Raw genomic sequence first — 26,959 nt, forward strand, 5'->3', positions numbered from 1 at the left:
TCACCCCACCCGCCAACCTGCAGTTGGTCCAGATGCTTGAGCCGGAAACTTCCCGGCACCTCCCTCCCTCCTTCCCGCACTCCCTCCCCTCAATCTATCAGTCTGCCCGTTGTTTTACCTCCCAAGTGCCCAACCAACCCACACCTCGGTCCCTCTGCCGTCAACCCCATCCTCTCCCACCTGGACCATTCTAGAACCTCCCCCCTGGTCTCCGGGTCCCCTCTGACCCACTTTCCAATCCGAGCTCTATGATCTGCGCAAAATATGAGCACGGTTGAGGCCATCCACTTCCCTGCATCAAACACTTCTAAGCTTCTCCTTGTTCTTAAAATAGGACGGCAGCCCACGGGGCCCACAGGCTGGGCCCAGTCTGCCTCTCCAGCCCCCATCAACCCTGGCCTCTGCGTTCCAGCCCCGCCGGTTCCTTCAGTCACCATGCCCTCTCCTGTCACAAGAGCTCAGCACAGGCTGACCCCTCTGCCTGGAACACGCTGCCCTCTTTACTCGGCTTTAACGTGCGTCCCAAGTGTCACTTGTCCTCAAGGAAGACCCGAGCCTCCCAATGAGGTCAAATTCTCCCTATTAAAAACTTTCATAGGGCCACATGCTTCCCCTTATAGTATTTTCTGTGGTTATAATTTCACTACAGGCTGTGTAATTATTTGCTCTCTCATTATTTGACTCAGCCTACCTCGCTTCTACCCCAGGCCCTTTGCACCCGCTCTTTCCTCTGCCTGGCATGACCTTCTCCCCAGATGCCAGCATTAATATCCCCTTTGCTTCCTCCTGGTCTCCCCTCAAATGTCACTTTCTAGGTAAGGACTCATGAACAACCTTATATAAAACCCCAGCGCTATCAATAATAGCCAAATTATGGAAAGAGCCCAAATGTCCATCAGCTGATGAGTGGATAAAGAAGATGTGGTATAAAGGGGCACCTGGGTGGCTTAGTCGGTTAAGCGTCTGACTTCGGCTCAGGTCATGATCTCACGGTTTGTGAGTTCGGGCCCTGCATCAGGTTCTGTGCTGAGAGCTCAGAGCCCGGAACCTGCTTCGGATTCTGGGTCCCCCTCTCTCGCTGCCCCTACCCCGCTCATGATCTGTCTCTCTTTGCCTCTCAAAAATAAACGTTAAAAATTTTTTAAAAAATAAGATGATATATATATATATATATATATATATATATTATATATATATAGTGGAATACTACTCGGCGATGAAAAAAAATGTTGCCACTTGCAACGATGTGGATGGAACTGGAGGGTGTCATGCTAAGCAAAAAAAGTGAGTCACAGAAAGATATCATATATTTTCACTCATATGTGGAATTTGAGAAACTTAACGGAAAACCATGGAGGAAAGGAAAGGGGGGGGGGGGCGGGGGAAGACAGTTACAAACAGAGGGGGAGGCAAACCATAAGAGACTCTTTAACACAGAGAGCAAACTGAGGGTTGATGGGGGGGCGGGGTTTGGGGGGGCGGGGAAAATGGGGGAAGAGCACTGAGGAGGGTACTTGCTGGAATGAGCACTGGGTGTTATGTCAGCAGTGAGTCGGGAGAGTCTACTCCGAAGCCAAGAGCACACTGTATACCCTGCATGTTAGCTAACTTGACGGCCAATTATATGTAAAACTTAAAACAAAAGCAAACCGCAACAGGGCCCCCTCCCCAGCCCCACAGTCCCCGCTCCTTCTCTGGGGAGCAACCATCTTCTGGCACATCACGGACGTGTGATATTTGTCTTGACTGATGTGGCCCTCCCTGTCTACGATGTTGCGCCACAGGGGCAGGAACTTTGGTCTGTTTTGGCCATTGCTATGACCCCAGTCCCTAGAACAGCGACGCGGAGAAGGCCCTGGTACAAGTTAAGGGCCTAGGGGAATGCAGTACAGAAGTTGTAGGCGGGACCGACTTACCCGTTCTGTGCAGTGGGCACAGTGCCTGGAGCACCCGGTGGTTTCAAGGATCAGCCAACATGAGTGTGTGTTTTATAAAATAATAATGAGTAACAGTAATGATAATAAAAAGGAGACCTCGTGGGCCTAGGAAGATATTGCAGCACATCGTGTTAACATCTCCGTCTTCCACCAACCCGTTCCTAAACTGAAATCGTACTCTCCCGCGTGGAGGGCCGGGGGCTTTCCCGGCGGCGGGAGGGGTGCGGGCCGAGGCGGGGCGGTGCCGCTTTAAGGATGCGCTGCGGGTACCGGGGCCGCGGGCGGCGCGGGATGCAGGGTGACGTCACGGCCCCGCCCCGCGGGGTGATGCTGCAGCCGCAGCGGCGGGCCGGGGGCTGCCGGGCGGGGACCCGAGCTGCGCGCGGGCCAGGCGGGAGCCCGGCCTCGGAAGGGGATGCCTCCTGTCTCGAGCCGCAGGTACCCCCATCTCCTCCCGCGCCCCCCCCCCCCCCCCCCCCCCCCCGCACAGCTGCCGGGCTTTGCGCCGGAGCGACCGCGGCGTAGGCCACCCCCTCCCCCCCGACCCCCGGGTAGTCACAGTGCCACGACTGGGGCTGGAGGTTGGCACGGAGACCTTTGTTCTTCCTTGATGCCTAATTGATTGACCTGTAAAGGGAGTCCCGGCCTCGCCCCCGCCCTGGGTGCGGAACCCTCGGCCCAGAGGAGGGCGGCCGCCGGGTGACAGGATTGATTCCACCCTGGCACACACTGGGACCTGCCCCAGGCTTGCGCGGTGCCTATTGGTGCCGGAGGCCTGATCCCGGGTCACCTGGGCAGGTGTCATCAGCTTCCGGTTTGCCTCCCGCCTGAGGCTGAACCCTCCTGCTGGCAGGGGGTTGTGGTAGGACCTCTGTCAGCATCCCAGGATTGAGTTTATGATGAGTTTACGGCCCAGGGTTTCTGCTTTCTTGCCACGGTTGAAACAGGAGGCTTACAGCAATTCAGTTCATTCCAACCTCATCAATAAACTTCTCGGGTTATTTCTGGGGTTACCATAATGTTTATGTTTTTCAGCCTTTATAGGGAAGGAGAATCAGGTGCTAACGAAACCCAAGTTCGGTGTGCACCTGACCAGGGGTTTCTGGATCAGGTGGTTGTCAGGGAGGGGCCGAATTCCAGAGAGCAAAAGTGAGGAATGGCCGCAATTCAGTAACCAGCTCGTTAAATACACCCCCTCGGTCCCCGCAGCCCTTTGCTGGCCTGGGGATGGTTCCTTCAAGTATTAACTTTGAGAACTGGCGGAAGGGAGAGCGGGGAAGGGATGTGGCCCCGTGTGACCCCAGGCGGGAAACCTGTGTCATATAAAGAAGAGGAGAAAGAAATGAGGAAATCATTTGGCTCATAGTAGGGTAACTTTGAGCATTCAAATGGCATGGGCATTTTTATGTTTATGAATCATTTGCCACTTAATCTTCCCATTTCACAGTTTGAGGGATTCATTACTTGAAACATCCTTTGTATTCTAGAAGCACAGTGGGCCCAGCATATAACTTTTGTGGGTCCAGGGAGATGATATAGATATAGATATAGACAGAGATACAGATAGAGATATAGACATAGACATATAGATATAAGTATAGACATATAGATTTTTTTTGGACTGAATGCTCATATAATGTGATCAACATGGCAAGATTGGAAATATTGGTATTCGTGTATCAGAATTCTATTTCATTATTTTAAATTTCACTTTCATTTCTTATAACATTCAAAAATTAATTTCAAACATTCTTCTTAGAATGAACTTTCGTGGACAGCGTTTAGTAAATGTATTTTTGAAAGGAAAATAGTAACGTTGGCCCCAAAATTTGAAAATCAGGGAAGACTTCTTCAAGTCCAGGTTTCATTTCTGGTTTAGATGCCGGGGGGTGGGCAGTAAGGCAGGGGTGTTAGGGTGTGCCTTTCACTAGGACAGGCTGCAGGCTGTGTTTTAAAGCTGGGGGTGGCGGGCAGGTGATGGTGAAGTGGTCACATCACAGGTAGAGACATGGGTTATCCACAGAGTTCATTCTAAGGAAGGTTGAACAGTCTCCGCTTTTCAAAAATATGCTTCCACTATATGCGGTTTGAATCTGAAATTCTTCCAGGGTGGCCCATGGTTCTTCATTCCAAAATGAAAGGCAAGGTTTCTAATGCCCGTGCACTTAAGTTCACTCTATGGGGGTAACATGCTTATAGGAAAGAGCAATGGCGGAGAGGCAGAGAGGGAGTTAGTCACTGCCGTGGATGTGGGGCTATGACCGGGCGGGTGGGGTCAGGTCAAGCTCCCCACACACTTGTGCCAAAGGTCTTCCTTCTGACTTTCAAGGAGATGGTCTGATTAAGTGGTGTTCCAATGGGCTCTTGGTTTCTGTGGTTTTAACGAGAGGGTGACGCTCCGGAGAATGCTAACGGCCACCCGGGTTTTTAAAGGCAAGACTGGCCAAAGGACAGATTTTTCTGGAATATTTACTATGTCCAAGGGCCTGAGCTAGAATAGGAAGAGCACAATCAAGAAGTTTGGCTTTAAAAACAAAAAAAGCTTGACTTAATCGTCACAAGTGGATCGTGTTTTTAATGAAGTACTACCTGCCTACATAGTTCTTAGGTATATCTGCTTTTGTTTTGGACATAGTGTGGGATTTTTCTGAGGCCATAAGATAAGCCACAGAGGCAAGAGTAGACTGGGTCTCTGGGTATATCTGTCCCCGTCATCCCGGTGTGAAATGCATCTCCTAGCAGGGCCACAAGGCCCCGCATCGTCAGCTGATCCCTTCCCGGTGGCCTCATCTCCCACCATGCTGACACGGTGCCCAACTGTTGCACACACTTCTCCTTTACACAGGTGGTTCCCACTGCTTAGAACCCCTTCCCTCCACTTCCCACCCAACTCAGGGGCAGGAACTTTGTCTTTCTTTTGTCTCTCTGATCTCAGTGTCTTGGTACTTAGTACCCAGCCAAATGGGAAGACGGGTAGGTTGGTGAATGAATGGATGGGTAGTAGATGAGTGGGGGATGGGTAGAGGGGTGGGTAGATGGATGCATGGATGGATGCTTGGACGGATGGATGGATCAGAGTGGATGTTTGGAAGGGTGGATGCATGCATGCATGCATGTTGGAAAGGTGGGTGCGTGGATTAGAAGATCATGGGGTGGATGTGTGGTGTGCATGTGGATGGTTGGGTGGAAAAGTAGGTGGGTGGATGGGTTGGTGGGTTAACACGGTGCTCTGGCTCCTGCCAGGGTGTCTCTAAAGAAAATCACTTCCGCTGTTCGTGTCTTCTGAACAGAAGGGAGATAATCCCTGAGCAGGTGGGGTAGGGGGTGGAGTCTAGGATACAAATCTGGAGTGATGAGGCATTTTGAAGAGGTTCCTAAGGAAGTTCTGGATTAGTGACGGTGTGATGGAAGGCGGTGAGTTAACGTCAGAAATAAGGGCCTCATTTTTAAAGCTTAAGAGTAATTTTGAAAGGGGTGCCTGGGTGACTCAGTCAAGTGTCCGACTCTTGATTTTGGCTCAGGTCATGATCTCATTGTTGGTGAGATCGAATCCCGTGTCAGGCTCTGTGATGACAGCCCAGAGTCTGTTTTGGATCCTCTGTCCCTCTCTCTGTGCCCCTCCCTTGCTCATTCTCTCTCTCTCTCTCTCTCTCTTTCTCAAATGAATAAAAACATTTTTTAAAAAGTAATTTTGAAAAAAAAAAGCTTATAATATTTATCTTGGTAAATAACAAGTGTCCTTGGCGGGAAGTTGGCCAATGTTGGGGGGTGTTGTCTTGAGTTTGGGACCTGCTTCTCAGGAAGGACTTCAAAGGAAATGTAGGCAGTTGCTCTTCTGCGAGGCAGATGGGGTGAGCTGTCCCAGAGGCCAGGCGTAATCCTAGAAGGTGCCCCTCTTGTGTTTTTATCTGCCTCTTTCCCTCCGACCTTGGTAGCCTTCCTCTCCCTAGGCTTAGTAAAATCGACGTTGGCCAAAATGCGCAGGTCAACATACTGGAATCCATTCTTTCAAGGACAATCTAGATTTATCCCAAAGCAGTGAAGGGCAGTTGCATGACCAGGAGCAGGTGTCCGCGTGGCAGATTGCTACTGACCCCAGGGAGCGGGAAGAAGGCTGCGCCCTTGCTAACTTCCTACCTGGGGCTTGGGCGTTGTGAAGATTGCTCCAAAAAGTGATTTGAGGATGGGTGGGGGCGGCGGGGGGTGGGGATCCATTTCTCACCCCCCTGCTTCTTTTTGTTCCTCACTTTTTTTTTTTGTAAATGGTATTCCTATTCAGGGCGTTTGGTTTATTTCTTTAAAGAGAGCATTTTCAAACACGCTAAAAGTCTCCATTCTCCTGACTTGACTACAAATTCACTCACCCGTTGGTGCTGTAAGGAAAGGCCTTGAATTAAATTCATGCATCTGCTTTTAGGCAAGGGCCCCAGCCTCCTGGGGAGAGTAGACGTAAGCGTTAGGCAAGGTGACCGCTGCGACTTTCCATCGCACGAAGGAAGGACTGTCCCCTGACCGTGCACTCAGGGTGTGTGTCGGTGGGTCCTGCCCCAAGCCTGTCCCTGCCGCGGGGCTCCCCTGAGACCTGCAGGGAAAGGCAAAAATAGTTCCCAGAATGGGCTGCAGGTCCTAAAATAGCCTGGCTGCTTCCACTCCTCCTCGTGGAGCCAAGGGGGCGGGGTCGGTCCCCTTGAACTTCAGCGCAGGGACCTGAGGGCTGGGGTCCTCCCTCTGGGCAGGGGGACAGCGTCAGCTTTGGTCTCCTGAGCAGGAGCTGCACTGAGTCAAAACTGAGGCCCGGTGACATCACCCACAAGCAGTAGGCTCTACTTTGGGGGGCACAGCGTTTGACTCTAAGGGTTCTGCACCGTGAACTCATCCGTTCTCAAATGAGAAGGACGAGCAGGTGCCAGCTTGGGGGGGGGGGGCGGTGGTGGGAGGGATCCACCTGGAAAAATCAACTCTCGTGGTGGAGGCCCTGGTGAGTCACCGTCGCCCCCAAACGGGCTTTCCCCGCAGGCACTCGCACCGGCCCCCCCTACGATGATCCCCCCGGCGAGCGGCACCCCTCCGGGAGAGGCTCTGCTCCCCACTTTGGCTCCTCAGGACTTCTGGAGGTCTCAGATCTCCGGCTACACGGGGTCCGTGACCCGGCACATCAGCCACCGAGCCAACAACTTCAAACGACACCCCAAGAGGAGGAAGTACATTCGTCCCTCCCCGCCCCCGCCCCCCAACACCCCATGTCCCATCGAGCTGGTGGACTTTGGGGACCTGCACCCTCAGAGGTCCTTCCGGGAGCTGCTTTTCAATGGCTGTATTCTCTTCGGCATCGAGTTCAGCTATGCCATGGAGACAGCGTATGTGACCCCCGTGCTCCTACAGATGGGCTTGCCCGACCAGCTCTACAGTCTGGTGTGGTTCATCAGCCCCATCCTCGGTGAGCCCCAGCTCAGCCCCGATGGCGGATGGCCTCCGGAAACCTCTGGAAGCTTCCGGAAGCCTGAGTCGAAGCAGCTAGAGGGGCCCCAGGGGCCAAGGGAGGAACGAGAGTTAAGTTCCACTCGTTAGTTTGGGTCTGTGGGAAAACACAGGTATGGTCGTCGTCACACCCCATATTTTAAGGGACTCTGTCGAAACCAGACTACAGAACAGGAATTTCGCAGACCCCGAGGATTCCCACCATCTTACACGGAGCTGTCATTGGAGGATCCAAGCGATAAAGCTTCCTGTGGTTTGGGGCTGGGAGGTCCTGGAATTTCTTGGATTCCCAAGGAAGGTCATGGCTGCTTAGGGCCTTAGGGGGGGCCTGACTAGAAAATGTAGGGGGGGAAGCTGAGCTTTCCCAAGACTCTGTCTTTTGTTTTCCGAGCTTAGGACTGTGTACTCTGAGTTTTACTGTCTGTTCTTTTGCTGCCCCGGGACGCAGGGGTGCAGGTGTTTGAGGGATGTGATGAGTCTCCCTCACTGTCCAGCCCAGGGTGCCGTGGGGATCCCCGCAATGACCACTGGCCTGCTCTGTTTCAGGATTCCTACTGCAGCCACTGTTGGGTGCTTGGAGTGACCGATGTACCTCAAGGTTTGGAAGGAGACGCCCTTTCATTCTTGTCCTGGCTATAGGTCTGTCGTTTTGGAATTGAAATAAAGTGGAAAAAAAAAAAAAAGAAAGAAAGAAAAAGGAAAGGAAAGGAAAAAAGGCCCCAAATGCTTCCTCTTAGCAAAACCTAGACCATTGGTGACCGAAGCAGGGATATACAGATCATTTCTCGGGTGTGGGGGCAGGGCGCACCCCTAGCCTGGCCCGAGGTCACTGTGAGAATACATCACTTTGATTTTTTAAGAGTGAGTTAATAACGTGTATGTCGTTCCTGCTCTGCTTGACAAAATAAAAAACCCCGACCCAAGCTGAAAAAAAAAGTATATATATATATATGTATATGGTGAGTCTGCGGGTGACTTTTCCGATGGGCTCTGCTTGAAGTTTGATTACAGAGGAATTCTCCGGGGCCCTAAAGATGCTCGACTCAAGCCCCGGGCTGCTCCGCGTTTCCTCCGGTCACGTCGGTTCTCTGTCCGCAGGGGCGCTGCTGGGCCTCTCGCTCCTGCTCAACGGCAGGGACCTGGGCGCGGCGCTGGCCGACTCGGCTGACAACCACAAGTGGGGCCTCCTGCTCACGGTGTGCGGGGTCGTGCTGGTGGACTTCAGTGCGGACTCGGCAGACAACCCCAGCCACGCCTACATGATGGACGTGTGCGGCCCCGCCGACCAGGACCGCGGCCTCAACATCCACGCCCTCCTGGCGGGTAGGTGTCCACAGCGCGGGGGCACGGGGGGCTGAACTCGCACATACAGATGACCACTGAGGTGACTATGTCTCAGAGGCGCCTGGGGGCCCAGTGGGTTACGAGGCCGACTCTTGGTTTCGGCTCCGGTCACGATCTCACGGTTCGTGGGTTCGAATCCGCATCGGGTTCTATGCTGACAGCACGGAGCCCGCTTGGGATTCCCTCCCTCCTTCTCTCTCTGGCCCTCCCCCACTCCTTCTTTCTCTCTCTCAAAAATAAAATAAAGTATACTTAAAAAGAAGAAAATATATATCTCAGATGATATATTTTAGTAATAATATATAATGCTGATACATGCGTATATGTGTATGAACTATAGATGTAGCTATAAATGTGTGTGCGTAACTGTGTATATAGCCTTATGTATAGTTTATTCTCATCGTTCGAGTAGTTACGTTCTACAGAGTCGCCAGGAAGCCTGAATTAGCCAATACCGAGTCACTGCCCCAAGGAAAAGTACAGGGTTAGCTCCCTGTGAACCTCTGGTCACATTTTCATCGACCAATCAATACCTAAACTTGTTTTATGTGTTTCTATTTAAATACACCCTTGGAATGTATATTACAGATTCAGTGCCGTTGAGCGCATGGCCGACAGCCCTGTAACACGTCCCTGAACAAAGCTCATCTCACATCTTCATAAGATACATCACAGCTTTCTCGAACTTACCAACAAGAGACAGCAGTACATCAACGCTACACGTGGGGGCCATTTTAAATGGTGACGTCTCTCTCTCTCTCTCTCTCACACACACACACACACACACAAAACAGAGCAAAAAACCCTGCAAAATCATGACACCATCTAGACTACAAAAAGGTCGGTTGTTCACACCTGAGGGTTGAAATAAGAAGGCGGAGTTTCGCCTTGTTCAGCCTCAGCTGGGACCTTGGTGGGTCCAGCCACTCAAAGTTGTTGCTTTGAGGGTTATCACCAATGGGCTCAGCGACGGGGCGGGTGAAAACTTCCAGAGAACTCACCGCAGAGCAGTAAGAGAATTCAGGGTGCTCTTTGGTTATCAAACTATCCCATACCAATCAGGACTCCCAACTTTCTCAGTATAAAACTTGTATCCTGTTACAACATAAAACGGACTAAGACAATCCCACTTAAAATAGAGGTGGAAGGTGTTTGTCAACGTCAAGGGAAAGACGTGACAAGACGGGGTCGTGCGGGACCCGGACGGAGGGGCGGGAGGCCTGAATCGGTGTCCTTCTGTTTGTTGTGCGACACGGGGGCAGACGGCTCAGGCTGTCCGGGCCTCTGTCGCTTCTTCTAGAAAATGCCACTGCCGGACTCTATTCATACTCCCGTGTGGCTGTGGGTCCAGGGAACTTCTGGAGGGGTCTCGGCAGGACCAGTGCGGGGTGTGGGCTTATCTCACTTCCGGTAATGTCCATCCATGTCGTAGCGGGTGTCAGAATTTCCTTCCTGTTTCAGGCTGAATAACATCCCGTTGTGCGTACAGATCGTATCTCGCTTATCCGCTCACCCGTTGATGGACACAGGGGTAGCTTCCACGTTTCGGCTGCTGTGAATATTGCTGCCACGAACACGGGTGTGCAGATAACTCTCCAAGACCCTGCTTTCGATTCTTTGGGGTATGAACCCGGAAGTAGAATTACTGGATCTTACGGTATTTCTCTTTTAAATTTCTTGAGGAACCTCCACACTGTGCCCCGTGGCAGCTGTATCATTTTGCCTCCTACCAGCAAAGCACAAAGGCTCCGATGTCACCACATCTCCCGGCCAGCCCTTGTCATGTTCTGTTTTTTTTCTTTTCTTTTTTTTTTCTGATACGACCCATCCTGATGGGTGCAAAGTGGAATCTCGTTGTGTTTTGATCTGCATTCCCCTAAACGCTCGTGAAGTTGAGCGTCCTTCCATGTGCTTATTGGCCATTTGTATGTCTTCTTTGGAGAAACAGACATTAAATAGACATGCGAGTCCTTTGTCCAGTTTTTTAATAGTTCCTTCTCTGTGTTTCTTCTTTTTTTTAATTTCTTTTTAATGTTTATTTTTGAGAGAGACAGAACGTGACTGGGGGAGGCAGAATCAGAAGCAGGCTCCAGGCTCTGAGCTGTCAGCACAGAGCCCGCTTCGGATCCTCTGTCCCTGTCTCTGTCTGCCCCTCCCCTGCTCTCTCTGAAAAATTAATAATTTTTTTTATTTAAAAAAAAATTTTTTTTTAACGTTTATTTATGTTTGAGACAGAGACAGAGCATGAACGGGGGAGGGGCAGAGAGAGAGGGAGACACAGAATCGGAAACAGGCTCCAGGCTCCGAGCCATCAGCCCAGAGCCCGACGCGGGGCTCGAACTCACAGACCGCGAGATCGTGACCTGGCTGAAGTCGGACGCTTAACCGACTGCGCCACCCAGGCGCCCCAATAATTTTTTTTTTAAAAAAGAGTTACTATTTAACAGTGGCTGCTTGCCCCCAAAGCGGAGGGCAGCCAGAGAGCCCACACGCTTCGGGGAAGCAGGTTCCTCTTCAGCAGCAGAAGTAAACAGACTCGCCTCCCAACCAGTAGACGGGCTCCAGATAACACACGAGACCCACAGTGTAGCGGCGAAGGGGCCTGGGGTGGGGGGGCGCTGGGACGTGGGGGGAGCTGGGGGGTAGGGGGAGCAGCACTTTCTGGAGGTGAGTATATGTTGTGCCGGGGGCCGGCTGCAACGCGGCATTGCCTGCATTTTAACGTTGTGCTGCACAAATCAGTTTGCCCTTTACCTGTTCCTGGAGGCCTTGGGATACAGCAAGCAGAGGAAAGGACCGGATTCCCGCAGCCCTGTTGTGTCCCGGTGGCCCGCTGACCCGGAGAGCTAGTCACCAGGGTGGCCGTCCTCGGTCACCATTAGGGGTGACTCAATGGTGGCCGTGTATGAGGATGCTGGCATCGGGCGAGCAAGACACAGGGTGGCCACCTGGTCCCCCCTCCCCCACCACACACACACACACACACACACACACACTTGAGTAAGCAACCTGAGTAAGAACCACGGTCCTTACTCTTCCAGAATGATGGTCTGGAACCGTGACCGTTGAGGGCCTTCCCGGCCCCGGGGACCTAACCCCGCTTCTCTCCGCAGGCCTCGGAGGAGGATTCGGGTACGTGGTCGGGGGCATCCACTGGGACAAAACCAGCTTCGGGAGAGCCCTGGGCGGGCAGCTGAGGGTCATTTACATCTTCACGGCGGTCACCCTGAGCATCACCACCGTCCTCACACTGGTCAGCATCCCCGAGAGACCCCTGCGGCCCCCCGGCGAGAAGAAGGCCACCATGAAGAGCCCCAGCCTCCCCCTACCGCCCTCCCCTCCCATGCTGTGCGAGGAGGGGGCCGGCGAGCCCCTCCCCTGCCACCCGGCCACCAGCCTGTACGCCAGCTTCTCCAGCCCCATCTCCCCGCTCAGCCCCCTGACGCCCAAGTACGGCAGCTTCACCAGCAGGGACGGCTCCCTGACCGGCATCAACGAGTTCGCCTCGTCCTTCGCCACCTCCAACATCGACAGCGTGCTCATCGACTGCTTCACGGGCGGCCACGACAACTACCTGGCCATCCCCAGCAGCGCCCCGCCACAGGCCATTAGCCTCAGCTTCCCCCGGGCCCCCGACGGCTTCTACCGCCAGGACCGCGGCCTCGGGGACAGGCGGGAGGTGGCGCTGGCCGCCGGCCCCGACGGGGACACGCTGAGGGTGGGCTCCCTGGACGCCCCCAAACCGCGATCGGCCGGGATCCTGAAGAGACCCCAGACCCTGGCCATCCCGGATGCGGCCGGAGGAGGGGGCCCCGAAACCAGCCGGAGGAGGAACGTGACCTTCAGTCAGCAGGTAAAAGTCAGGGTGAGGGGGACCACGGGTCAGCGTGTGTTGCCACTGTGTGTTGTCCACCACCCCCCAGCCCCCAGTTAGATGGAGAGGGCTTGTCGCTCTGGAAAGACATCCGGAGCCCTTCCTGCTGGGGGGGATCAGAAGGTCTGCGGATCTAAATAGACAAGCCCCACGCGTCGGTGAAGAGACCGCCCCCCCCCCCCCCATGAGGGAGTTCAGGGTGTCTGTCACGGGCCCATCGATGGCTTAATACATGGGCCACCATTAAAGGGACACTCCTTTGAGATGCGGCCACGTTTGCCCGAAGGCCACCCAGGCCAGGACGAGGCTGCAGCGAGCCTGTTGCAAGCATCTGCATTTGCAGCCCCTCCCGCTCCCCGCCCCACACCCACCCCCCACCTTGGCAGCGCGAACCTGCTGCCCGCCAGTCTCCCGCAAAGGTGGACACCGAACGGAAAATCTGGCAGGCGTTTCCGGGCCCTCCCCGCGTCCCTCTCCCGGCGTCCGGCCTCCGCCGGCCACCCCAGAAGCTCTCAGGACTCTGCATTCTAAAAGGCAGCGCACGGCAGGGTCTGTGCAGGCCGAGAACCTTCCGGAAGGCTGTTTGCGTTGTACTCAGTACACGTCGGATCGGCTGCAGGGCCACCGGCTGATAAGGCGGGATTTTAACCGCCGTCGGACTCCGTTGTCTTGAGGAGGCTGCTTGAAATATCAGGAAGGTATTTCGTCAGTTGCAGGACCCATAATAGTTCCGCGGCCCGCCTGTGCCAAGGGTGAGCGAGAATGTCAGTAAGAACTCGGAGTTTCCCGGGCAGGAGCCCCGTACAACCGTGTTCAGCCCGCACGGGCGCACGGGAGGCGGGCCGTCCTGAAGGCCGGGTGGCTCGGAAGCGTGGCCTGCTGACATGTCTGCCTGACGGCAGGGCTGCATGTCCCCGTGAAGTGCACCCACACGGGGCTGTCCCCCGGCCAGGCGGCCCCTCTGTGCGCCCGGGAGGACCGACGGACTCCCTGACTCGGGGGGAGGTGGACTGGAGACATGTGTCGAGGCGGCTGTTCCTTTTCTCTTCGTTGTTCTGTCCTCGAGTGCGCCTGTGGGTCTGGTCTGCTTTTCTCCGGGGCGCTAGGGCTTAGTCAGTCTTCGTGGGTCTCCATCGTCTCGTAAGGGCGACCGTCCTCTCGCCCCGAGGCAGGGTGCTGGGCAGGTGCGTGGCCTCCTTGAGGGGAGGTCTCGAGGCTCCCCCGTGGGCAGCACCGAGCACATCTCCAGGGTCCAGATCTGGGAAAGGTTTGAAGAACCCGAAGTCAGGACATCCCCTTATTGTCAGAAGAGAGAGATTTCTCTAATCGCTCAGGTCAAGGGCATTCTCTTCGTTCAATGATGACATCGGAGCAATCGGTCAGACCTTTTGTCGATCCCGACCAGCCTATGCTGTTCCAAAACAAAAAAATTCAAACCGCCTTCTAGATACAGCTCTTTAGTTATGGTTGAAAATCTCACTTGAGTCCCTTCTATTTCCGTGCTCGGTGTAGTACAATTTGTGAGTCAGCTCTTTGAGGAGAGGAAGAATCCTGAGCTAAATATAAACACGCCCAGCCTCAAGCGGGCACGAGTGTGATGTGAGTGGTCTTCCTCCGGCAGAAACGGGTGACAAGCTCGGTGGGCATGGCTGCCCGGGGGGCCGGTGCCATGGGCTGTTGGCCTCCTCGGCGTCCCCACTTGGAATGTCCGGGAGCTGACCGCAGCACGAGGTCCCGCCCGGAGCCGGGGGGGGGGGGGCGTCTCTTCCTGCCCCTCACTGCTCGCACAACCGTTAGGTCACCCGGCTGGTGTCTACACCAGCGGCCCAGGCAGGGTGACCGTGGCGTTGACACCTTCTCGTCCCAGGAGGACTTCGCAAACCGGATCAGCGAGCGCGTTTGCCGTTTGCCGGGGGGAGCGGTGCTCCCGGGCCCCAGAGAGAAATCTAGACCACCCCCCACCCCGCCCCCCCGAGGGCCGAGGTAAGCGTGTCCGCTCCCTGCACCTGCTCACTTGGCCTCCGTGTGGATAGAGAGTTTTAAACAGATTCCCCGGTCACCGGGCACGAAGTCTTCTACCCCCCGCTGTTGCGGAAGAGAAGGGACTTCTGTACCATCTGGATTTGAACTGACCCATATTTCTTGTATTTCAAGTGTGTTTCACGTCCGACGAGGTGTTCCCTCGCGCTCCGTGGCACGGATCTCCCGCCCTGGGGCCTAGGCGGGGGCACGCCCGACACGGGGCTCTGTTCCCAGCTGCGCCACGTCCCAGAAGAGATGACCTGACGTGGGCCCTGTCGTTCAGGGCGGCGCTCGGCGCTCGGCTGGCCCCGCCCGGGAAGGCGGACCTTCGTGGCCCCCGCGCGCGTGTCTCTCTCGTTCACTTTCTCGTCGCGGCGACATCCGCGCCTCGGCGTGGCGGCCGCGACTTGCTGCTCCGTTGAGGAGGTTTGTGTGGCTTCCTCCACAGGTGGCAAATATTTTACTGAACGGCGTCAAGTACGAGAGTGAGCTGGCGGGCTCCAGCGAGCCGTCGGGGCAGCCTCTGTCCATGAGGCACCTGTGTGTCACCATCTGCAACATGCCCAAGGCGCTTCGCAATCTCTGCGTCAACCACTTCCTGGGTGAGCTCTTGGCAAACCTCCCGGTGCCTCCGTGTCCCCGCCTCGCTCTGCGGCGGGGACGCGGCCCTCTGACCCGGGCCGCTCCCTCCCCCGCCGGCCTCCCAGAGAGCCACGTCCCGGGCTGGGGGTCATCTCCCATGAGTTCAGGGACTCCTGAGACCCCACCAAGGGCAGGACGTGGTGTGGGGCTGCCCGAGAGGGCTTTTCTCCAGGAAGGGCCAGGTAGCCCCGAATCGAGGCGCACCCCTTCCCCCGAGCGGGACGCGGGGTCTCCACGGAGCCCGGATTCTCGTTACCAAAAGCTCCTGGGACAATTCACAGTGAAGTGGAGCCACTGGAGGGACTTGTGTCTTATGCCCGTTTGAGCCTCACTGCTGTCCTGCTCTTAGAGCCGGGATGGACATGTGTGCCGACACTCACACGTGCCCGCCTGTGCCCGGCACCGGCCTTGAACCCACCGGCCTTGGCATTCCGATCGCCACGGAAAAAGCCCTGGCTCTCACCTCATTCCATGTGGTACCTCCTTGCTGTAGGGCCGTTGAACCTCTGAGGCTGATTAAGCATTTGAGATGCTCTAGGCTCTCAAACATCGTGGGCCATAAATCAGGATGACTTTCTAGATGGCAATTTGGCATCAGGCAAGAATCTTTTTTTTTTTAATGTTTGTTTATTTTTGAGAGAGAGAGACAGAGACAGAACCCAAGTGGGGGAGGGGCAGAGAGAGAGGGAGACACAGAATCAGAAGCAGGCTCCAGGCTCCAAGCTGTCAGCACAGAGCCCGACGCGGGGCTCGAACCTGCAAACCATGAGATCATGACCTAAGCCGAAGTCGGACGCTTCACCGACTGAGCCACCCAGGCGCCCCGGCAACGGCCAAGAATGTTGAGAATGCCCATAACCTTTATCCCAGTGGCCCTGCTTGGTATTCTTTGCACGAACATCATCAGAAATTTTATCAAGAATGTATGTTCCAGGGGCACCTGGGTGACTCGGTTGGTTAAGCGTCTGACTCTTGATCTCAGCCCAGGTCTTGATCTCAGGGTTGTGGGTTGGAGCCCTGCGTTGGGCTCCGTGCTGGGCGTGAAGTCTCCTTGAGAAAAAAATAATCTATGTCCCAGGTATTAATTACAGCATGATTTATAATGGTCAGAAGCTGGGAAGCAGGGGCAGGGAGTGCGGGAAGTATAAACGAACAACAGGAGAGGAGAGGGGTTAAATGTATTAATGGCGTGTCCGCCTTGTGCAATATTTTGCTGCCATTAATATGGGGCTATTGAAGAATTTTAATAGCATAGGAAGTTGTGCATGATAATTATTGGGGTTCAAGAGGTCCAATAAATGCCACCCCCCTTGTGCTACTGAAGGTGAAACTGAAGGAGCCCTCAGTCTCCTCGGCGATAGTGGGCCCGTATCGACATTTGCGCTTCCTGACGCGTTTCTCTCAGTGAAATGCCCCCCCTCGCATGCCTGTGGCTGCGGTTCCACAGGCATTTTCTTGTCTCCCTTGCAGAGAGGCGAGTGGGGAACAGGATGAGGCATTTAGAGGGAGTGAGGGACTCGCTTTCCTTGTGGCAATAATGTTTAGAGAAAGAACAGACTAGCATCTTTCAAGCAACAGAGCTGTGTTTTTTTAATAATTAAATTTTTTTTTAATGTTTATTTTTGAGAGAGAGACAGAGAGACAGAGTGTGAGCAGGGGAGGGGCAGAGAGAGAGGGAGACACAGAATCCTGAGCAGGTTCTAGGCTCCGAGCTGTCAGCACAGAGCCCGACGCGGGGCTCGATCCCATGAACCGCAAGATCATGACCTGAGCCGAAGCCAGACGCTCAACCGACTGAGCCACCCGGGCTCCCCAGAGCTTGTGTTTTTATAAGGATGCGTATTTGCTTTCAAAAAGGCTAGAAGGGAACTTATAAAATCTTAACAGAGGTCAAGTGACCTCTGGGTGGCAAGGCTATAGGTAATTTCTTCTTTAAGTTTCCAAGCGATGAAGGCACTGTGTTCCTTTGACGATCAGTAAAACCCCGTTGGGGAAAGATGGGGCCACGCCAGCGTCCGGGCCGGTGGTCACGAGCCCCTCCCTCCTCCCAGGGTGGCTGTCGTTCGAGGGAATGCTGCTCTTCTACACGGACTTCATGGGTGAGGTGGTGTTTCAGGGAGACCCCAAAGCCCCGCACACGTCAGAACAATATCAGAAATACAACAGCGGCGTCACCATGGGCTGCTGGGGGATGTGCATTTACGCCTTCAGCGCCGCCTTCTACTCAGGTACCTGCCGCCCGGTGTGGGGGGGGGGAGAAGCGGGGTGGGGGCCCCCCCCATGGGAGTTATGGCTTTAGCGGGGTCGTCCGCCGAGTGGAGGGAGGGTGGTGCCTTTGCAACGGCAGGCGTGGCTTCCGGGTGTGGGGGACACAGTCGTGGAACAGCCGTCGGGGTCGGCCGGGCGGCGGGGCAGGGCCCGGGTGTCCACCGAGACCCGAGGAAGCCAGCGGGCGGACAGGCCAGGCCCGCAAGCGAGGGCAGAGTGGGGGCCAGGCCCCAACATCGACGTCGCCCCCAGACGGGCGTGCTGTCTGCCGCCCCCACCCTTCCCACGTGGAGTCTCGGGGCGACCGGTCCAGAGGGAGGGGAGAGGCAGGAGAGAACAGAGGGCAGGTGGGGAGAGCCGAGGCCAGAGGCCGAGATGACCCCGAGGCTCGCGTTGGTGGACACAGGGGACGTAGGAAGCCAGGTTGGGTCCCTGCAGGGTGCCGGGTACCATCCCAGCGGGGGGCCTGGGCGAATTCCATCTCAACGTCGGCCCACGCGGGCCCACGTGTTCCGTCAAGGCCCAGATGGTGGGCGAGGTCAGCCTTGCGGGCCACGTGGCCCCTGGGGAGCCCCTGGGCTCCGCCCCTGTGGCTCGGAGCCGCCTCAGACGAGATGTTTCTGTCTCACCAGTGTTCACGGCCGAGATCCGGTAAAACTTCCTTTGCGCTCACGGGAATTGGAATTTCATATGATTTTTACGTGTCACAAAATATCTGTCTCCTTTCGATTGTTTTTAAAACCATTTGCAAATACAAAAACCATTCTTAGCTACAGGCGGTGCCAGGCGGGCCGCCGGCCGGGCTCGTCCCCAGAATGGTTTTACTTCCCTGTCCCGCACCCCGGGCCCCCGTGGGGCTTCGGCCCAAGACCCCTGCCCCTGCAGCAGCGCTGGGGGGCTCGAGACCACCCTGTTGACACCTTGGCCCCCTACGCGGGCTTTCTGGCCTGGGGCAAGCTGCCTGCCAGCCGGAGGGCCAGCCGGGGGCAGGTGGCCCAGGGAAGCGGAGTCCCCGGGACCACCGGCCGGTGCCCCTGCTCACCCTCCTTTCTGGCCCGCAGCTATTCTCGAGAAGCTAGAAGAATACCTCAGCATCCGCACACTGTACTTCATTGCCTACCTGGCCTTTGGCCTGGGGACCGGGCTCGCCACCCTGTCCAGGAACCTGTACGTGGTCCTGTCGCTCTGCATAACCTACGGGATTTTATTTTCCACCCTGTGCACCCTGCCCTACTCGCTTCTGTGCGATTACTACCAGAACAAAAAGGTAAGTGCTTCCATTTTTCTGCTTCGGGTCCTGAAAAGGCCGGCCTGGGCCTGGCCTCCACACCCTCCCCACCCCCCAGCTTCTTGGAGAAACCCCCTGAACACCCCGACAAATGAGCCTGAGAGCAGCTACACCACGAAAGCGAGGGGCCTGTTCACACGTTGAGAATGTCAAGTGGCCGGCAGCAGAGGGCACAGACCTGAGCGCGTAGCCGCCCTGTTCGTGGCGGTACTTGGGCGGTATGGAGGGAGGAAGGGGAGGCCCGCCCCTTTGTGTCCTCCAGTGTCAGGCTTCGGGGTCACCCGTTCGCCCGGGGCCTCAGGTGAGGCAAGCAGGGGCTCGCCTTGGACACACAAAACTCAGGGATCAAGGTCAATGATAGGAGAATGCAGTATTTCAAAAGACGGGAATTGGTGCCAAAACCCTGCACTGAACGCGGTAGCAGGACTTTAAGCAGAGACTGGGTAAGTCGCGGCACCGTGCCGAGCCACGGTGGAGTCTGAGGCAGAAGGATAAAGAAGGAAGCCGAGCCCTGCCTTTGTATAAAATGTTGACGTTGTGTTCAGCGTGGATTTTCCTTTAACAGCCTTACTGAGCTAGAACCCACCACACAATACAGTCCGCCCCTTTCAGGCATACCATGTACCCACGTATGTACCATGTACCACCCATGTCACCACAATCGATTCAGAACATTTTCGTCGCCCCCGAGAGAAACCCCACACCCATTAGCCATCCCCGTTCCTTCCACGGCAACCCCCCCCCCCCCGCCCCGCCCCGCCCACAAGTCGACTTTGTGCCCCCTGTGCACTCGCCTGTCCGGGATGTTTCATGTAAACGAAATCGCGCACACGGGGCCTCTGTCTGGCTTCTGTCACTCAGCATCAGGTTCTCAAGGTGCGTGGCCTGTCAGTGTGTCCGTCACTCCTTCTTAGGGCCGACAATGCTCCCATCCAAGATTTTTTTGCGGTAACTTCGAGATTTTAAAATGCTGCATTAAAAGATCACCTTGATACCTGGGTTTCTTCGCACCCCCTTTTCATTCAGGGCCTCTGCCGCCTCCCCCAGGCCCGGCCCAGGAGGCATCCTGAGTTGTTGTAAAGAGTTTGAAGTCTCTGATGAACTCAGTGGGGGCCGGCTCTGAGCACAGTATTTTTTGTGAGAAGTCCAATCGGCCCAGAGACCCAGGCACTACAAGGGGCCAGACCCGGGGCCTCTGGGTGGTAGCCGCGGTGGCCCCTCCCAGCCCCTTCTCCGCCAGCAGCTGGACTCCCAGCTACGCGGACAGGCAGTGGCCCGTCTGCACTCTCCCCCAGGGCAGGGCTGAGGCTGTGACCGCTGGAGAGTGAGCCCCGTGCACGACCCGAACATCCAGCCGGCACCTGCAGAGCCGCCACAGCCGGCGCCAATGGCACCCAAGGGACCAAGAGGGGAGGGAGACCCCCTGACTGGGAAGGCAGATGGGCCGGCGCCAGGCTGCCCCACCCGGCGGCAAGGGATGCCCAGAGCCTCGGGCCACCCTCGCGCTGCTCAAAGCCTTGGGACTCTGGCTCTAGGGTCTCCTAGATGCTCACAGTCCTGTCAGTCTCTGCTCCGTTGCAGGTTCGGAGCTAACCCGTGACCTCCCCACCACGGTGGCCTTGCCAACCGTGTGTAGCCACGGGGAGCCACAGTTTCCCCAGGACACACGAGGGGCCCCTCCACAGCCCCTTGAGGACACAGCCTTGCCCGGGGAGGGGGCTTGGCAATATCCCAGAGGCAACCACGGCCGCATCAGGAGGCGGGCCCGGCACGCTGGCCCCGCCCCCCCCCCCCCCCCCCGGCGGTGCACACACGGCGGTCTGTGGGGGGGGGGGGGGCGTCATCTGCCCTCAGTGGGTGAGGGTGGCCTGTGCTGGGGGAGCAGCGGGGGGACCCACCCTGTCCCCTCCCACCGTCACCCTTGCAGACCTGCTCAAGGAGTGCGTTTTCCCCGCACCGGGGCAGGGGAGGGGGGGCACGGGTGGGAGGCAGGGAGACGTGCCCACCGTGGAGGCCACGGGGCCTCTAAGCGCCGGGCCAAAGGACCAGGCACGGCGACCGTGAGAGGGTGTTTCCGAGCGTGGCATAGGCATCGTGGCGGCCAGAGGTTGGGGAGGGGGCCGGGCAGGGACGTGGAGTGCCCGTCTCTCCAGGGAGAGGCCGGGGAAGGCCAGATCCCCAAGCCAGAGGGAGCCTCTGTGCCGCCCGGGCCTGTGGGAACACGGCCCTTCCACTCCTGTTAGTCACGGATTCTTTTCGTTGCCGTCATCTCTCTGAACACAAATATTATTAAACTCTTGGCTGAACTCCCTGCGCACGTCGGCGCTGGAAAATGTGAGCCCGCTGGGTCCCCTGTCCTGCAGGAAACGTGGGGCTGAGGTCCCCTTGCTGTCCAGGTGGCCCGCTGACGTGTTTCTCCTTCTGGATCAGTTTGCAGGGTCCGGTGCGGACGGCACCAGGCGGGGCATGGGCGTGGACATCTCCCTGCTGAGCTGCCAGTACTTCCTGGCCCAGATCCTGGTGTCCCTGGTGCTGGGGCCGCTGACCTCGGCCGTGGGCAGCACCAACGGGGTCATGTATTTCTCTAGCCTGGTGTCCTTCCTGGGCTGCGTGTACTCCTCCCTGTTCGTCATTTACGAAATCCCTCCCAGCGACGCCACCGAGGAGGAGCACCGGCCCCTCCTGCTGAACGTCTGACACCCCCAAGCCCCCGGCTTTGGCCTCAAGCCTGCGCCCGGGGGTCTGGAGCAGTCCGGCCAGTGAGGAACCAAAAGGCCTTGGTGGACGGACGCGGGACAGGTTTCCTGCGGAATGTAAATATGTGACAAAACAATAAATGGCAGCAGGAACGCCTACAGTTTCTAGTTGTGGCTCTCCCAGGGGTGGAGAGGTCGCCCGGGGCGGGGCGGGGCGGGGGGGGGGGTGGGACGGGCTACTCTCCATGGGGACTCTGGGGGAGGGAGCTGTGAGAGTCGCTCACGGACAGTAAAGGCGTAACTGATTCTCAGCTGGCAGCGGTTTGGCAGGCCCCCCGCCCCCCGAAAACATTGTCTCGAGGTCTTTTTGTTGTCACCACCCAGGTGGGTGCCACTGTCCAGGGATGCCCCAAACACCCTACGGGGCACAGGACAGCCCCCACAACGAAGAATTTTCCAGCCCCCCGTGCCAGTAGTGCTGAGGTGCAAAGAGCCTGATCTAACTACGTGGCGTCCCAGAGTGGAGTCGGAGTGGACAGATGCTTTCGGGTCAGAAGGCCTCATGTTCATTCATTCGTTCATTCGTTCTCCCACCCACCCGCCCATCCGTCCATCCGTCCACCCTACAGATGCCCATCGAGTGCCCTGGGTGTTCAGGCAGTGGTAGGTGCTGGGGGCCAGCTGTGAGCGAGTCTCCACCCTCACGGAGCTGATGTGGGAAGAGAAGCAGACCGTACACTGAGGTCTGTGCCCCAGGATCGCGGTGAGTGCTGTGGACAAGGCAAGCAGGGTAGGAGGGTGGGGTGACGGGGTCGGGGAGCGGGCCGAGCTAGGGAGAGGGGGCCGTTCTCTCTGGCGATGCCGCGGGAGCAGCGCCCCGGAGAAGAGGGGAAGGTATCCGACATCCGAGGTGGGAGCTTGCTTGATGCGTTCGAGGGACCGTAGGCTCCAAAGCGCTCGGGCCGTAAAATGCCGGGTGAGGCGGGAGGCCCGGGAAGGTGCAGCGGCAGACGCCCCTGACTCGACGCATTCACCTGCACCCACCGTCTTCCAGCCGATGGACCTGGACGCATCTGTCTTCTTGTGAGTGTCGAGGTCCTTCGCCACGTGGCTTCCGTCACTCCACCACGCGACGCCCCCAGCTGCGGCCGGGGCCCCTTCCCTTCGCAGCCGGGTGGGCTCTTCTCCCCAGGCCGTGAGCGCTAGCTATGTGCGCCGGGACGGGGGCGGGGGGGGGGGGGTTCGTGGCCAGTCCCTGTGGTACCGGCCCGCTGCCCCAGAACTGGGCCCGCCCCCCCCCCCCCCGCACCCTCACTGCACGCTCCCTGTGTTTGGGGGACACAGGAGACACGGACCACAAGTCCCCCCAAAGCAACGGGGTCCTGGGGCCGTCGCCGGCAGCCAAGGAGGGTCTGGGGTTTACTGGCAGCTAACGCGTCCCGTCATCTTTCCGACGAGGCAGGGACAGTAGGCGTGACACCCCCAGCCTTCTGCGGGCCACCTTCCCCACCTCCCCATGAGGGCCGTGGGCTCCCCCAGGCCTCCCTCAGTGCCCTGCCTGCTGCCCCCTGGAGTTGAGGAGGCTCCTCTGGGTCCCAGAAGTCCAGGCCCTTCCTCTCCGTGGCCCCAGTTCTGGCCCAGGATCTCTGCCCGCTTCCTTGTCTCCAGTCTACCCTCCCCGCCCAACCTCCACCCTGTAGCCGGGGGGGCCATAAACATGCCCGAGTGTATCCCTTGCCTCTCTCTGGCTTCCCAGAGCCTCAGCAACCAGCTCTAAACTCCTCATGCCCCGCCTGGGCCCTGACCGTCTTCCCAAGCCCATCGCCTCTGTCCGGCTCCAGCCTCCCGTGCTGCGGCCCCAGAACCCTCTCCGCCACAGGGGTCCTCTGTGCCTGTGCCCACGCTCTCCCGGCAGGTGAAGTCTTTCTACCTCTTTGCTGCCAATCAATTTCTGAGTCGACTTAGCTCCGTCTAAAACGCCACCTCCTCTGTGCAGCCCACCCTGGTTGGAATCAGTGAGTCCTCTCTCTGTGCCTTCATGACATGCCATTTTAGCCTTGGTAGTTACAAGCTAAGTGAGGTAGGTCTCATCCTCCCTGTTCAGTGTGTCGGTGAAGCAGACAGAATTTGGGTAACTTTTCTTTTCTTCTTCTCTTTCTTTGCATTTATTTTTTGAGAGACAGAGCACAAACAGGGGAGGGGCAGAGAGAGAGGGAGAGAGAATCCGAAGCAGGCTCCAGGCTGAGCCGTCAGCACAGAGCCCGACGCGCGGGGCTCGAACTCACAAACCGTGAGATCGTGACCTGAGCCGAAGCTGGACGCTCAACCGACTGAGCCCCGCTGGCGTCTCTGGGTGACTTTTCTAAGTCACACAATTCCTTTGGGCCTCCTGTTAGTCCCATGCTTTTCCTGAGACTCCAGACTCCTCCTCCCCCACGTTTATATTGCTTACCAGACCTTTAGATTTTTTAAAATAGGTGGTTTCGGTTGGCTGTCCTGTGGTCTGGGCTGGTTTTGTCCCGAATGGTCACATCTGTGAGTGAGAAGCAGAGAGGCTCCCCTCCCACTCCTGGCTGGCCAGGCCTCGGGCCTTCTTCCTAGAACTTTCGAAGTAAACAGAGGTTTGCTCTTACACGTGGGAATCTGCCCCCAATCCGTGGGCGGCACAGAGCACAGGCCGCCCTGAGGCCAGCACCCGAATCGCTGCCCTTGACCTTGGGGTCTGTTCCCAGCAGATGGCAGTGGGAGCGGCCACAGGATCCAAACCTCGAGGAGGCCCCGGACCCGCTGAGAGCCACGCCCGCTGGGTTTCCACATCTCAGAGAATCGCTCTCTTCGCTTCGAAAAGGAGCCGTGAGGACGGCGAGGACAGTGGCCACTGCTCACGAGCCCCGGAGTCCTGCCCAGGCCGTGTGGCGAGCTCGGCGGCTTCTTCAGTCTTCTGGCTTCATCGCCCCCCCCACCCCCGCTCCCCCAGTGAGGGGCAGGGGCTAGTTCCGCTCCGTCTCGCAGACCGACCTGGACCCCGACACAAGCACACTAACTGCCTGGTCCAGGTCACACAGGGTCCCACCCTGGTACCAGGGGCCTCGGACTCTGGCCTCACACCGCTTGATGTTTCTGGAGCAAGTGTTGGGCCGCCGCGGTCCCTCCCCCCAGCCTGTCTCGGCCTGGCTGTAAGAGGAAAGGGCGAGGAAGCCTTGGCTCTGTGGGCCGGCGATGAGACGGACCCTGTCCGAGCCGCTGAGGCCCAGGCACTCCTGACTTCGCCAGCAAACCTGAGCCATCGACTCTCGTCGCTTGCTGCTGCTTGGGAATGAACACACCGCCTCTGCCCGCGGGGCCAGGGGCCAGTCACGAAACCACAGCCTCCCCGTCTGGTGTCTGCCTTCCCAGGCTGCTAGACCCTGGTCTGGGATACGGGGACTGGGTGAGGCAGCAGCCCCGCCACCCATCACACCGGGCCACAAGTCTCGAGGGAACGGAGGTGGCTTCCCTGGAATGTGCCAGAACTGACAACTGCCAGGCCCCGCGGTGCGGTGAGGCGCTCCGCTCCTTCCTGCCCCCCGGTCGTGTTTACGGGGTCTGCAGGTGCGTGCCGTGCCCCCGTCCTGGCTGTGAGGGCGGAGGGCAGCGGAGGACCCTCTTCCTGGAAGACTCGGGAGGAGAGGAGACGTCCAGAGATGGGGCACATTTGGGGCACGGGACCCTCGGGGGCAGCGGCAGCTCAGGGGGACTCTTCAGGGGGCTACGGAGGCCACCGTGCCAGAAATCGTCACTGCTGGGGACGTCCCACGGGGTGATCGCCACTCAGCGAGGGTTTACTGAACACCCAGCGTGGGGACTGTGGCTGAGAACAAGAGAAGCGGCCCCTGTCCTCCCATCGTAACATCCATGCTGGCCCTTGGCCCCCAGATCTTGCCCCTGCTCCTGGGACCTCTTCTGGTGACCCTTTGCCCAGAACACCCCGCCCCTTCACCTCTGACCCACCAGCCTGGCTGCCGGACTCCAGGAAACGTCTGTTCTTTTCCAGAATACTCGACATCATTCCTACACATCTCTCCCCATCATCGCAGGGCCGGGGACCTCGACAGGTCCCTGCAGCCAGAGCGGCAGATGAGCGGCGTCAGGGCTTTACAGACGGCGCCACCTGGCGGTCAGGACCGGGAGTGGTAGCGAGGACCGAGTTTCCAATCTATTCTGTGGCCCTGCCGTGTAGCTGAGCCCGTGCAAAGAAGGGGAGCAGAGGGGACCTGGGAGTGACATGTGGTGGCCAGGCACGTAGAAGACATCAGCCCTTAAACAGCTTGTCCTCATGAGATTGAAAGCGTCTTCTAAGACGTGCCTTAAAGTCCCATCTTTAATTAAGTCACTACATTGAGTGCCCACACCCTAGGGGTTCCCCAGAGGCCACCAGCGGATGCCCCCTCCCCAACTGAATCCCAGGGCCGGAGCCGGAGGGGCTGTGATGTCCCAGAGCAGGCACAGCTGGTCAGGGGGAGGCGGGGTTGAGAGCGGCTTGAGGGAGAAAGGGGGCCACTTCAGGTGCCACAGTAGCGACCAGCTCCTCGGAGGGGGCCCAAGGGCACCTCACCTCCACCAACCGCTCCACAGCGCATCTGGACAGTGTGCACCACGGAGTCTCCCTCTGCAAGGGGGCCCTGGTGATTCACTCAGCAAAGGTTTGCAAAGCAAGTGCCTCCCATCCACTGGGACCCGGTCCGGTAACGAGGTGCCCAAGGTAAGGGGAGCCGGGTTGGGGTGGGGGGACACAAGCACAGCTTCCGCAGCCTGGGTCCCCGATGTGCCAAAAGGAAACAGTTACGACTCGGAAGCTGTTCCTGGCAAACGCAGCTACCGGAGCAGCTGCCTTGGGTCAGAGCACCGGGGCCCAGGACTCAAGCTGCCAGAGCGCCCCAGGGCAGCTGGGAACCCAGTGAGAACCCAGGGAAAGGACACCTCGGATACGGAGACCTCCAAGGACCAAAAACGCAGGACAAAGAAGCCAGTGAGGGTTCACGCGCCCCACGGTAAAGCATGCGCTCCTGAGCCACGGGCTTCGGCCACGATTGCACCTGCAGCTCCGATGGCCCAACTCCTGCCGGGCTCTGCCTTCCACAGGAGCCCCAGGACTCCAGAGGCTCGCTTTTTCCTGCAGCCTGAGGAATCCAACTGCACGGCCAACGCTGTGGCCCGCCTCCCCCAAGCAAGCTCGTCTGTCTGATTTTCCCTGGGAGGGGGCAGGGAGGCCAGCGTCCCCTTGGTGTCTCCACAGGCCAGCGGGAAGGATCTGCTCAGGGGTCGAGGGCCGGACAGACACCTCCACTGGCCCCGGGGCCTGTCAGCTTGACCCCGCGTGCCGGGTGTAACTGGTCCTGCTCGGATTCCACAGGTCTTGAGTTCGGAGCCG

At 57.6% G+C, this 26,959-nt stretch overlaps 1 protein-coding gene across 5 annotated transcripts; it reads left to right on the plus strand.

The window, feature by feature from the left end:
- Nucleotides 1-2,228: 2,228 nt before the first annotated feature.
- Nucleotides 2,229-26,959, plus strand: SLC45A1 (solute carrier family 45 member 1). 5 transcript variants are annotated; one of them, XM_086715578.1, is made up of 9 exons: nucleotides 2,229-2,375; nucleotides 6,954-7,374; nucleotides 7,962-8,054; nucleotides 8,514-8,738; nucleotides 11,873-12,612; nucleotides 15,104-15,257; nucleotides 17,349-17,525; nucleotides 18,627-18,832; nucleotides 24,285-26,959. In XM_086715578.1, the coding sequence occupies exons 1-9, from the start codon at nucleotides 2,229-2,231 to the stop codon at nucleotides 24,867-24,869; spliced, it is 2,748 nt and encodes a 915-aa protein (XP_086571704.1). In that variant the 3' UTR covers nucleotides 24,870-26,959. The 5 variants fall into 5 exon arrangements, with proteins under 5 accessions (XP_086571704.1, XP_086571706.1, XP_086571707.1 ...); XM_086715580.1 differs by lacking the exon at nucleotides 24,285-26,959 and adding an exon at nucleotides 21,284-21,706; XM_086715581.1 differs by lacking the exon at nucleotides 24,285-26,959 and adding an exon at nucleotides 18,912-19,617.

This window comes from Puma concolor, chromosome C1 (genome assembly GCF_028749965.1).
Source record: "Puma concolor isolate L17-30 chromosome C1, mPumCon1.1.hap2, whole genome shotgun sequence".
Taxonomy (NCBI): Eukaryota; Metazoa; Chordata; class Mammalia; order Carnivora; family Felidae; genus Puma; species Puma concolor.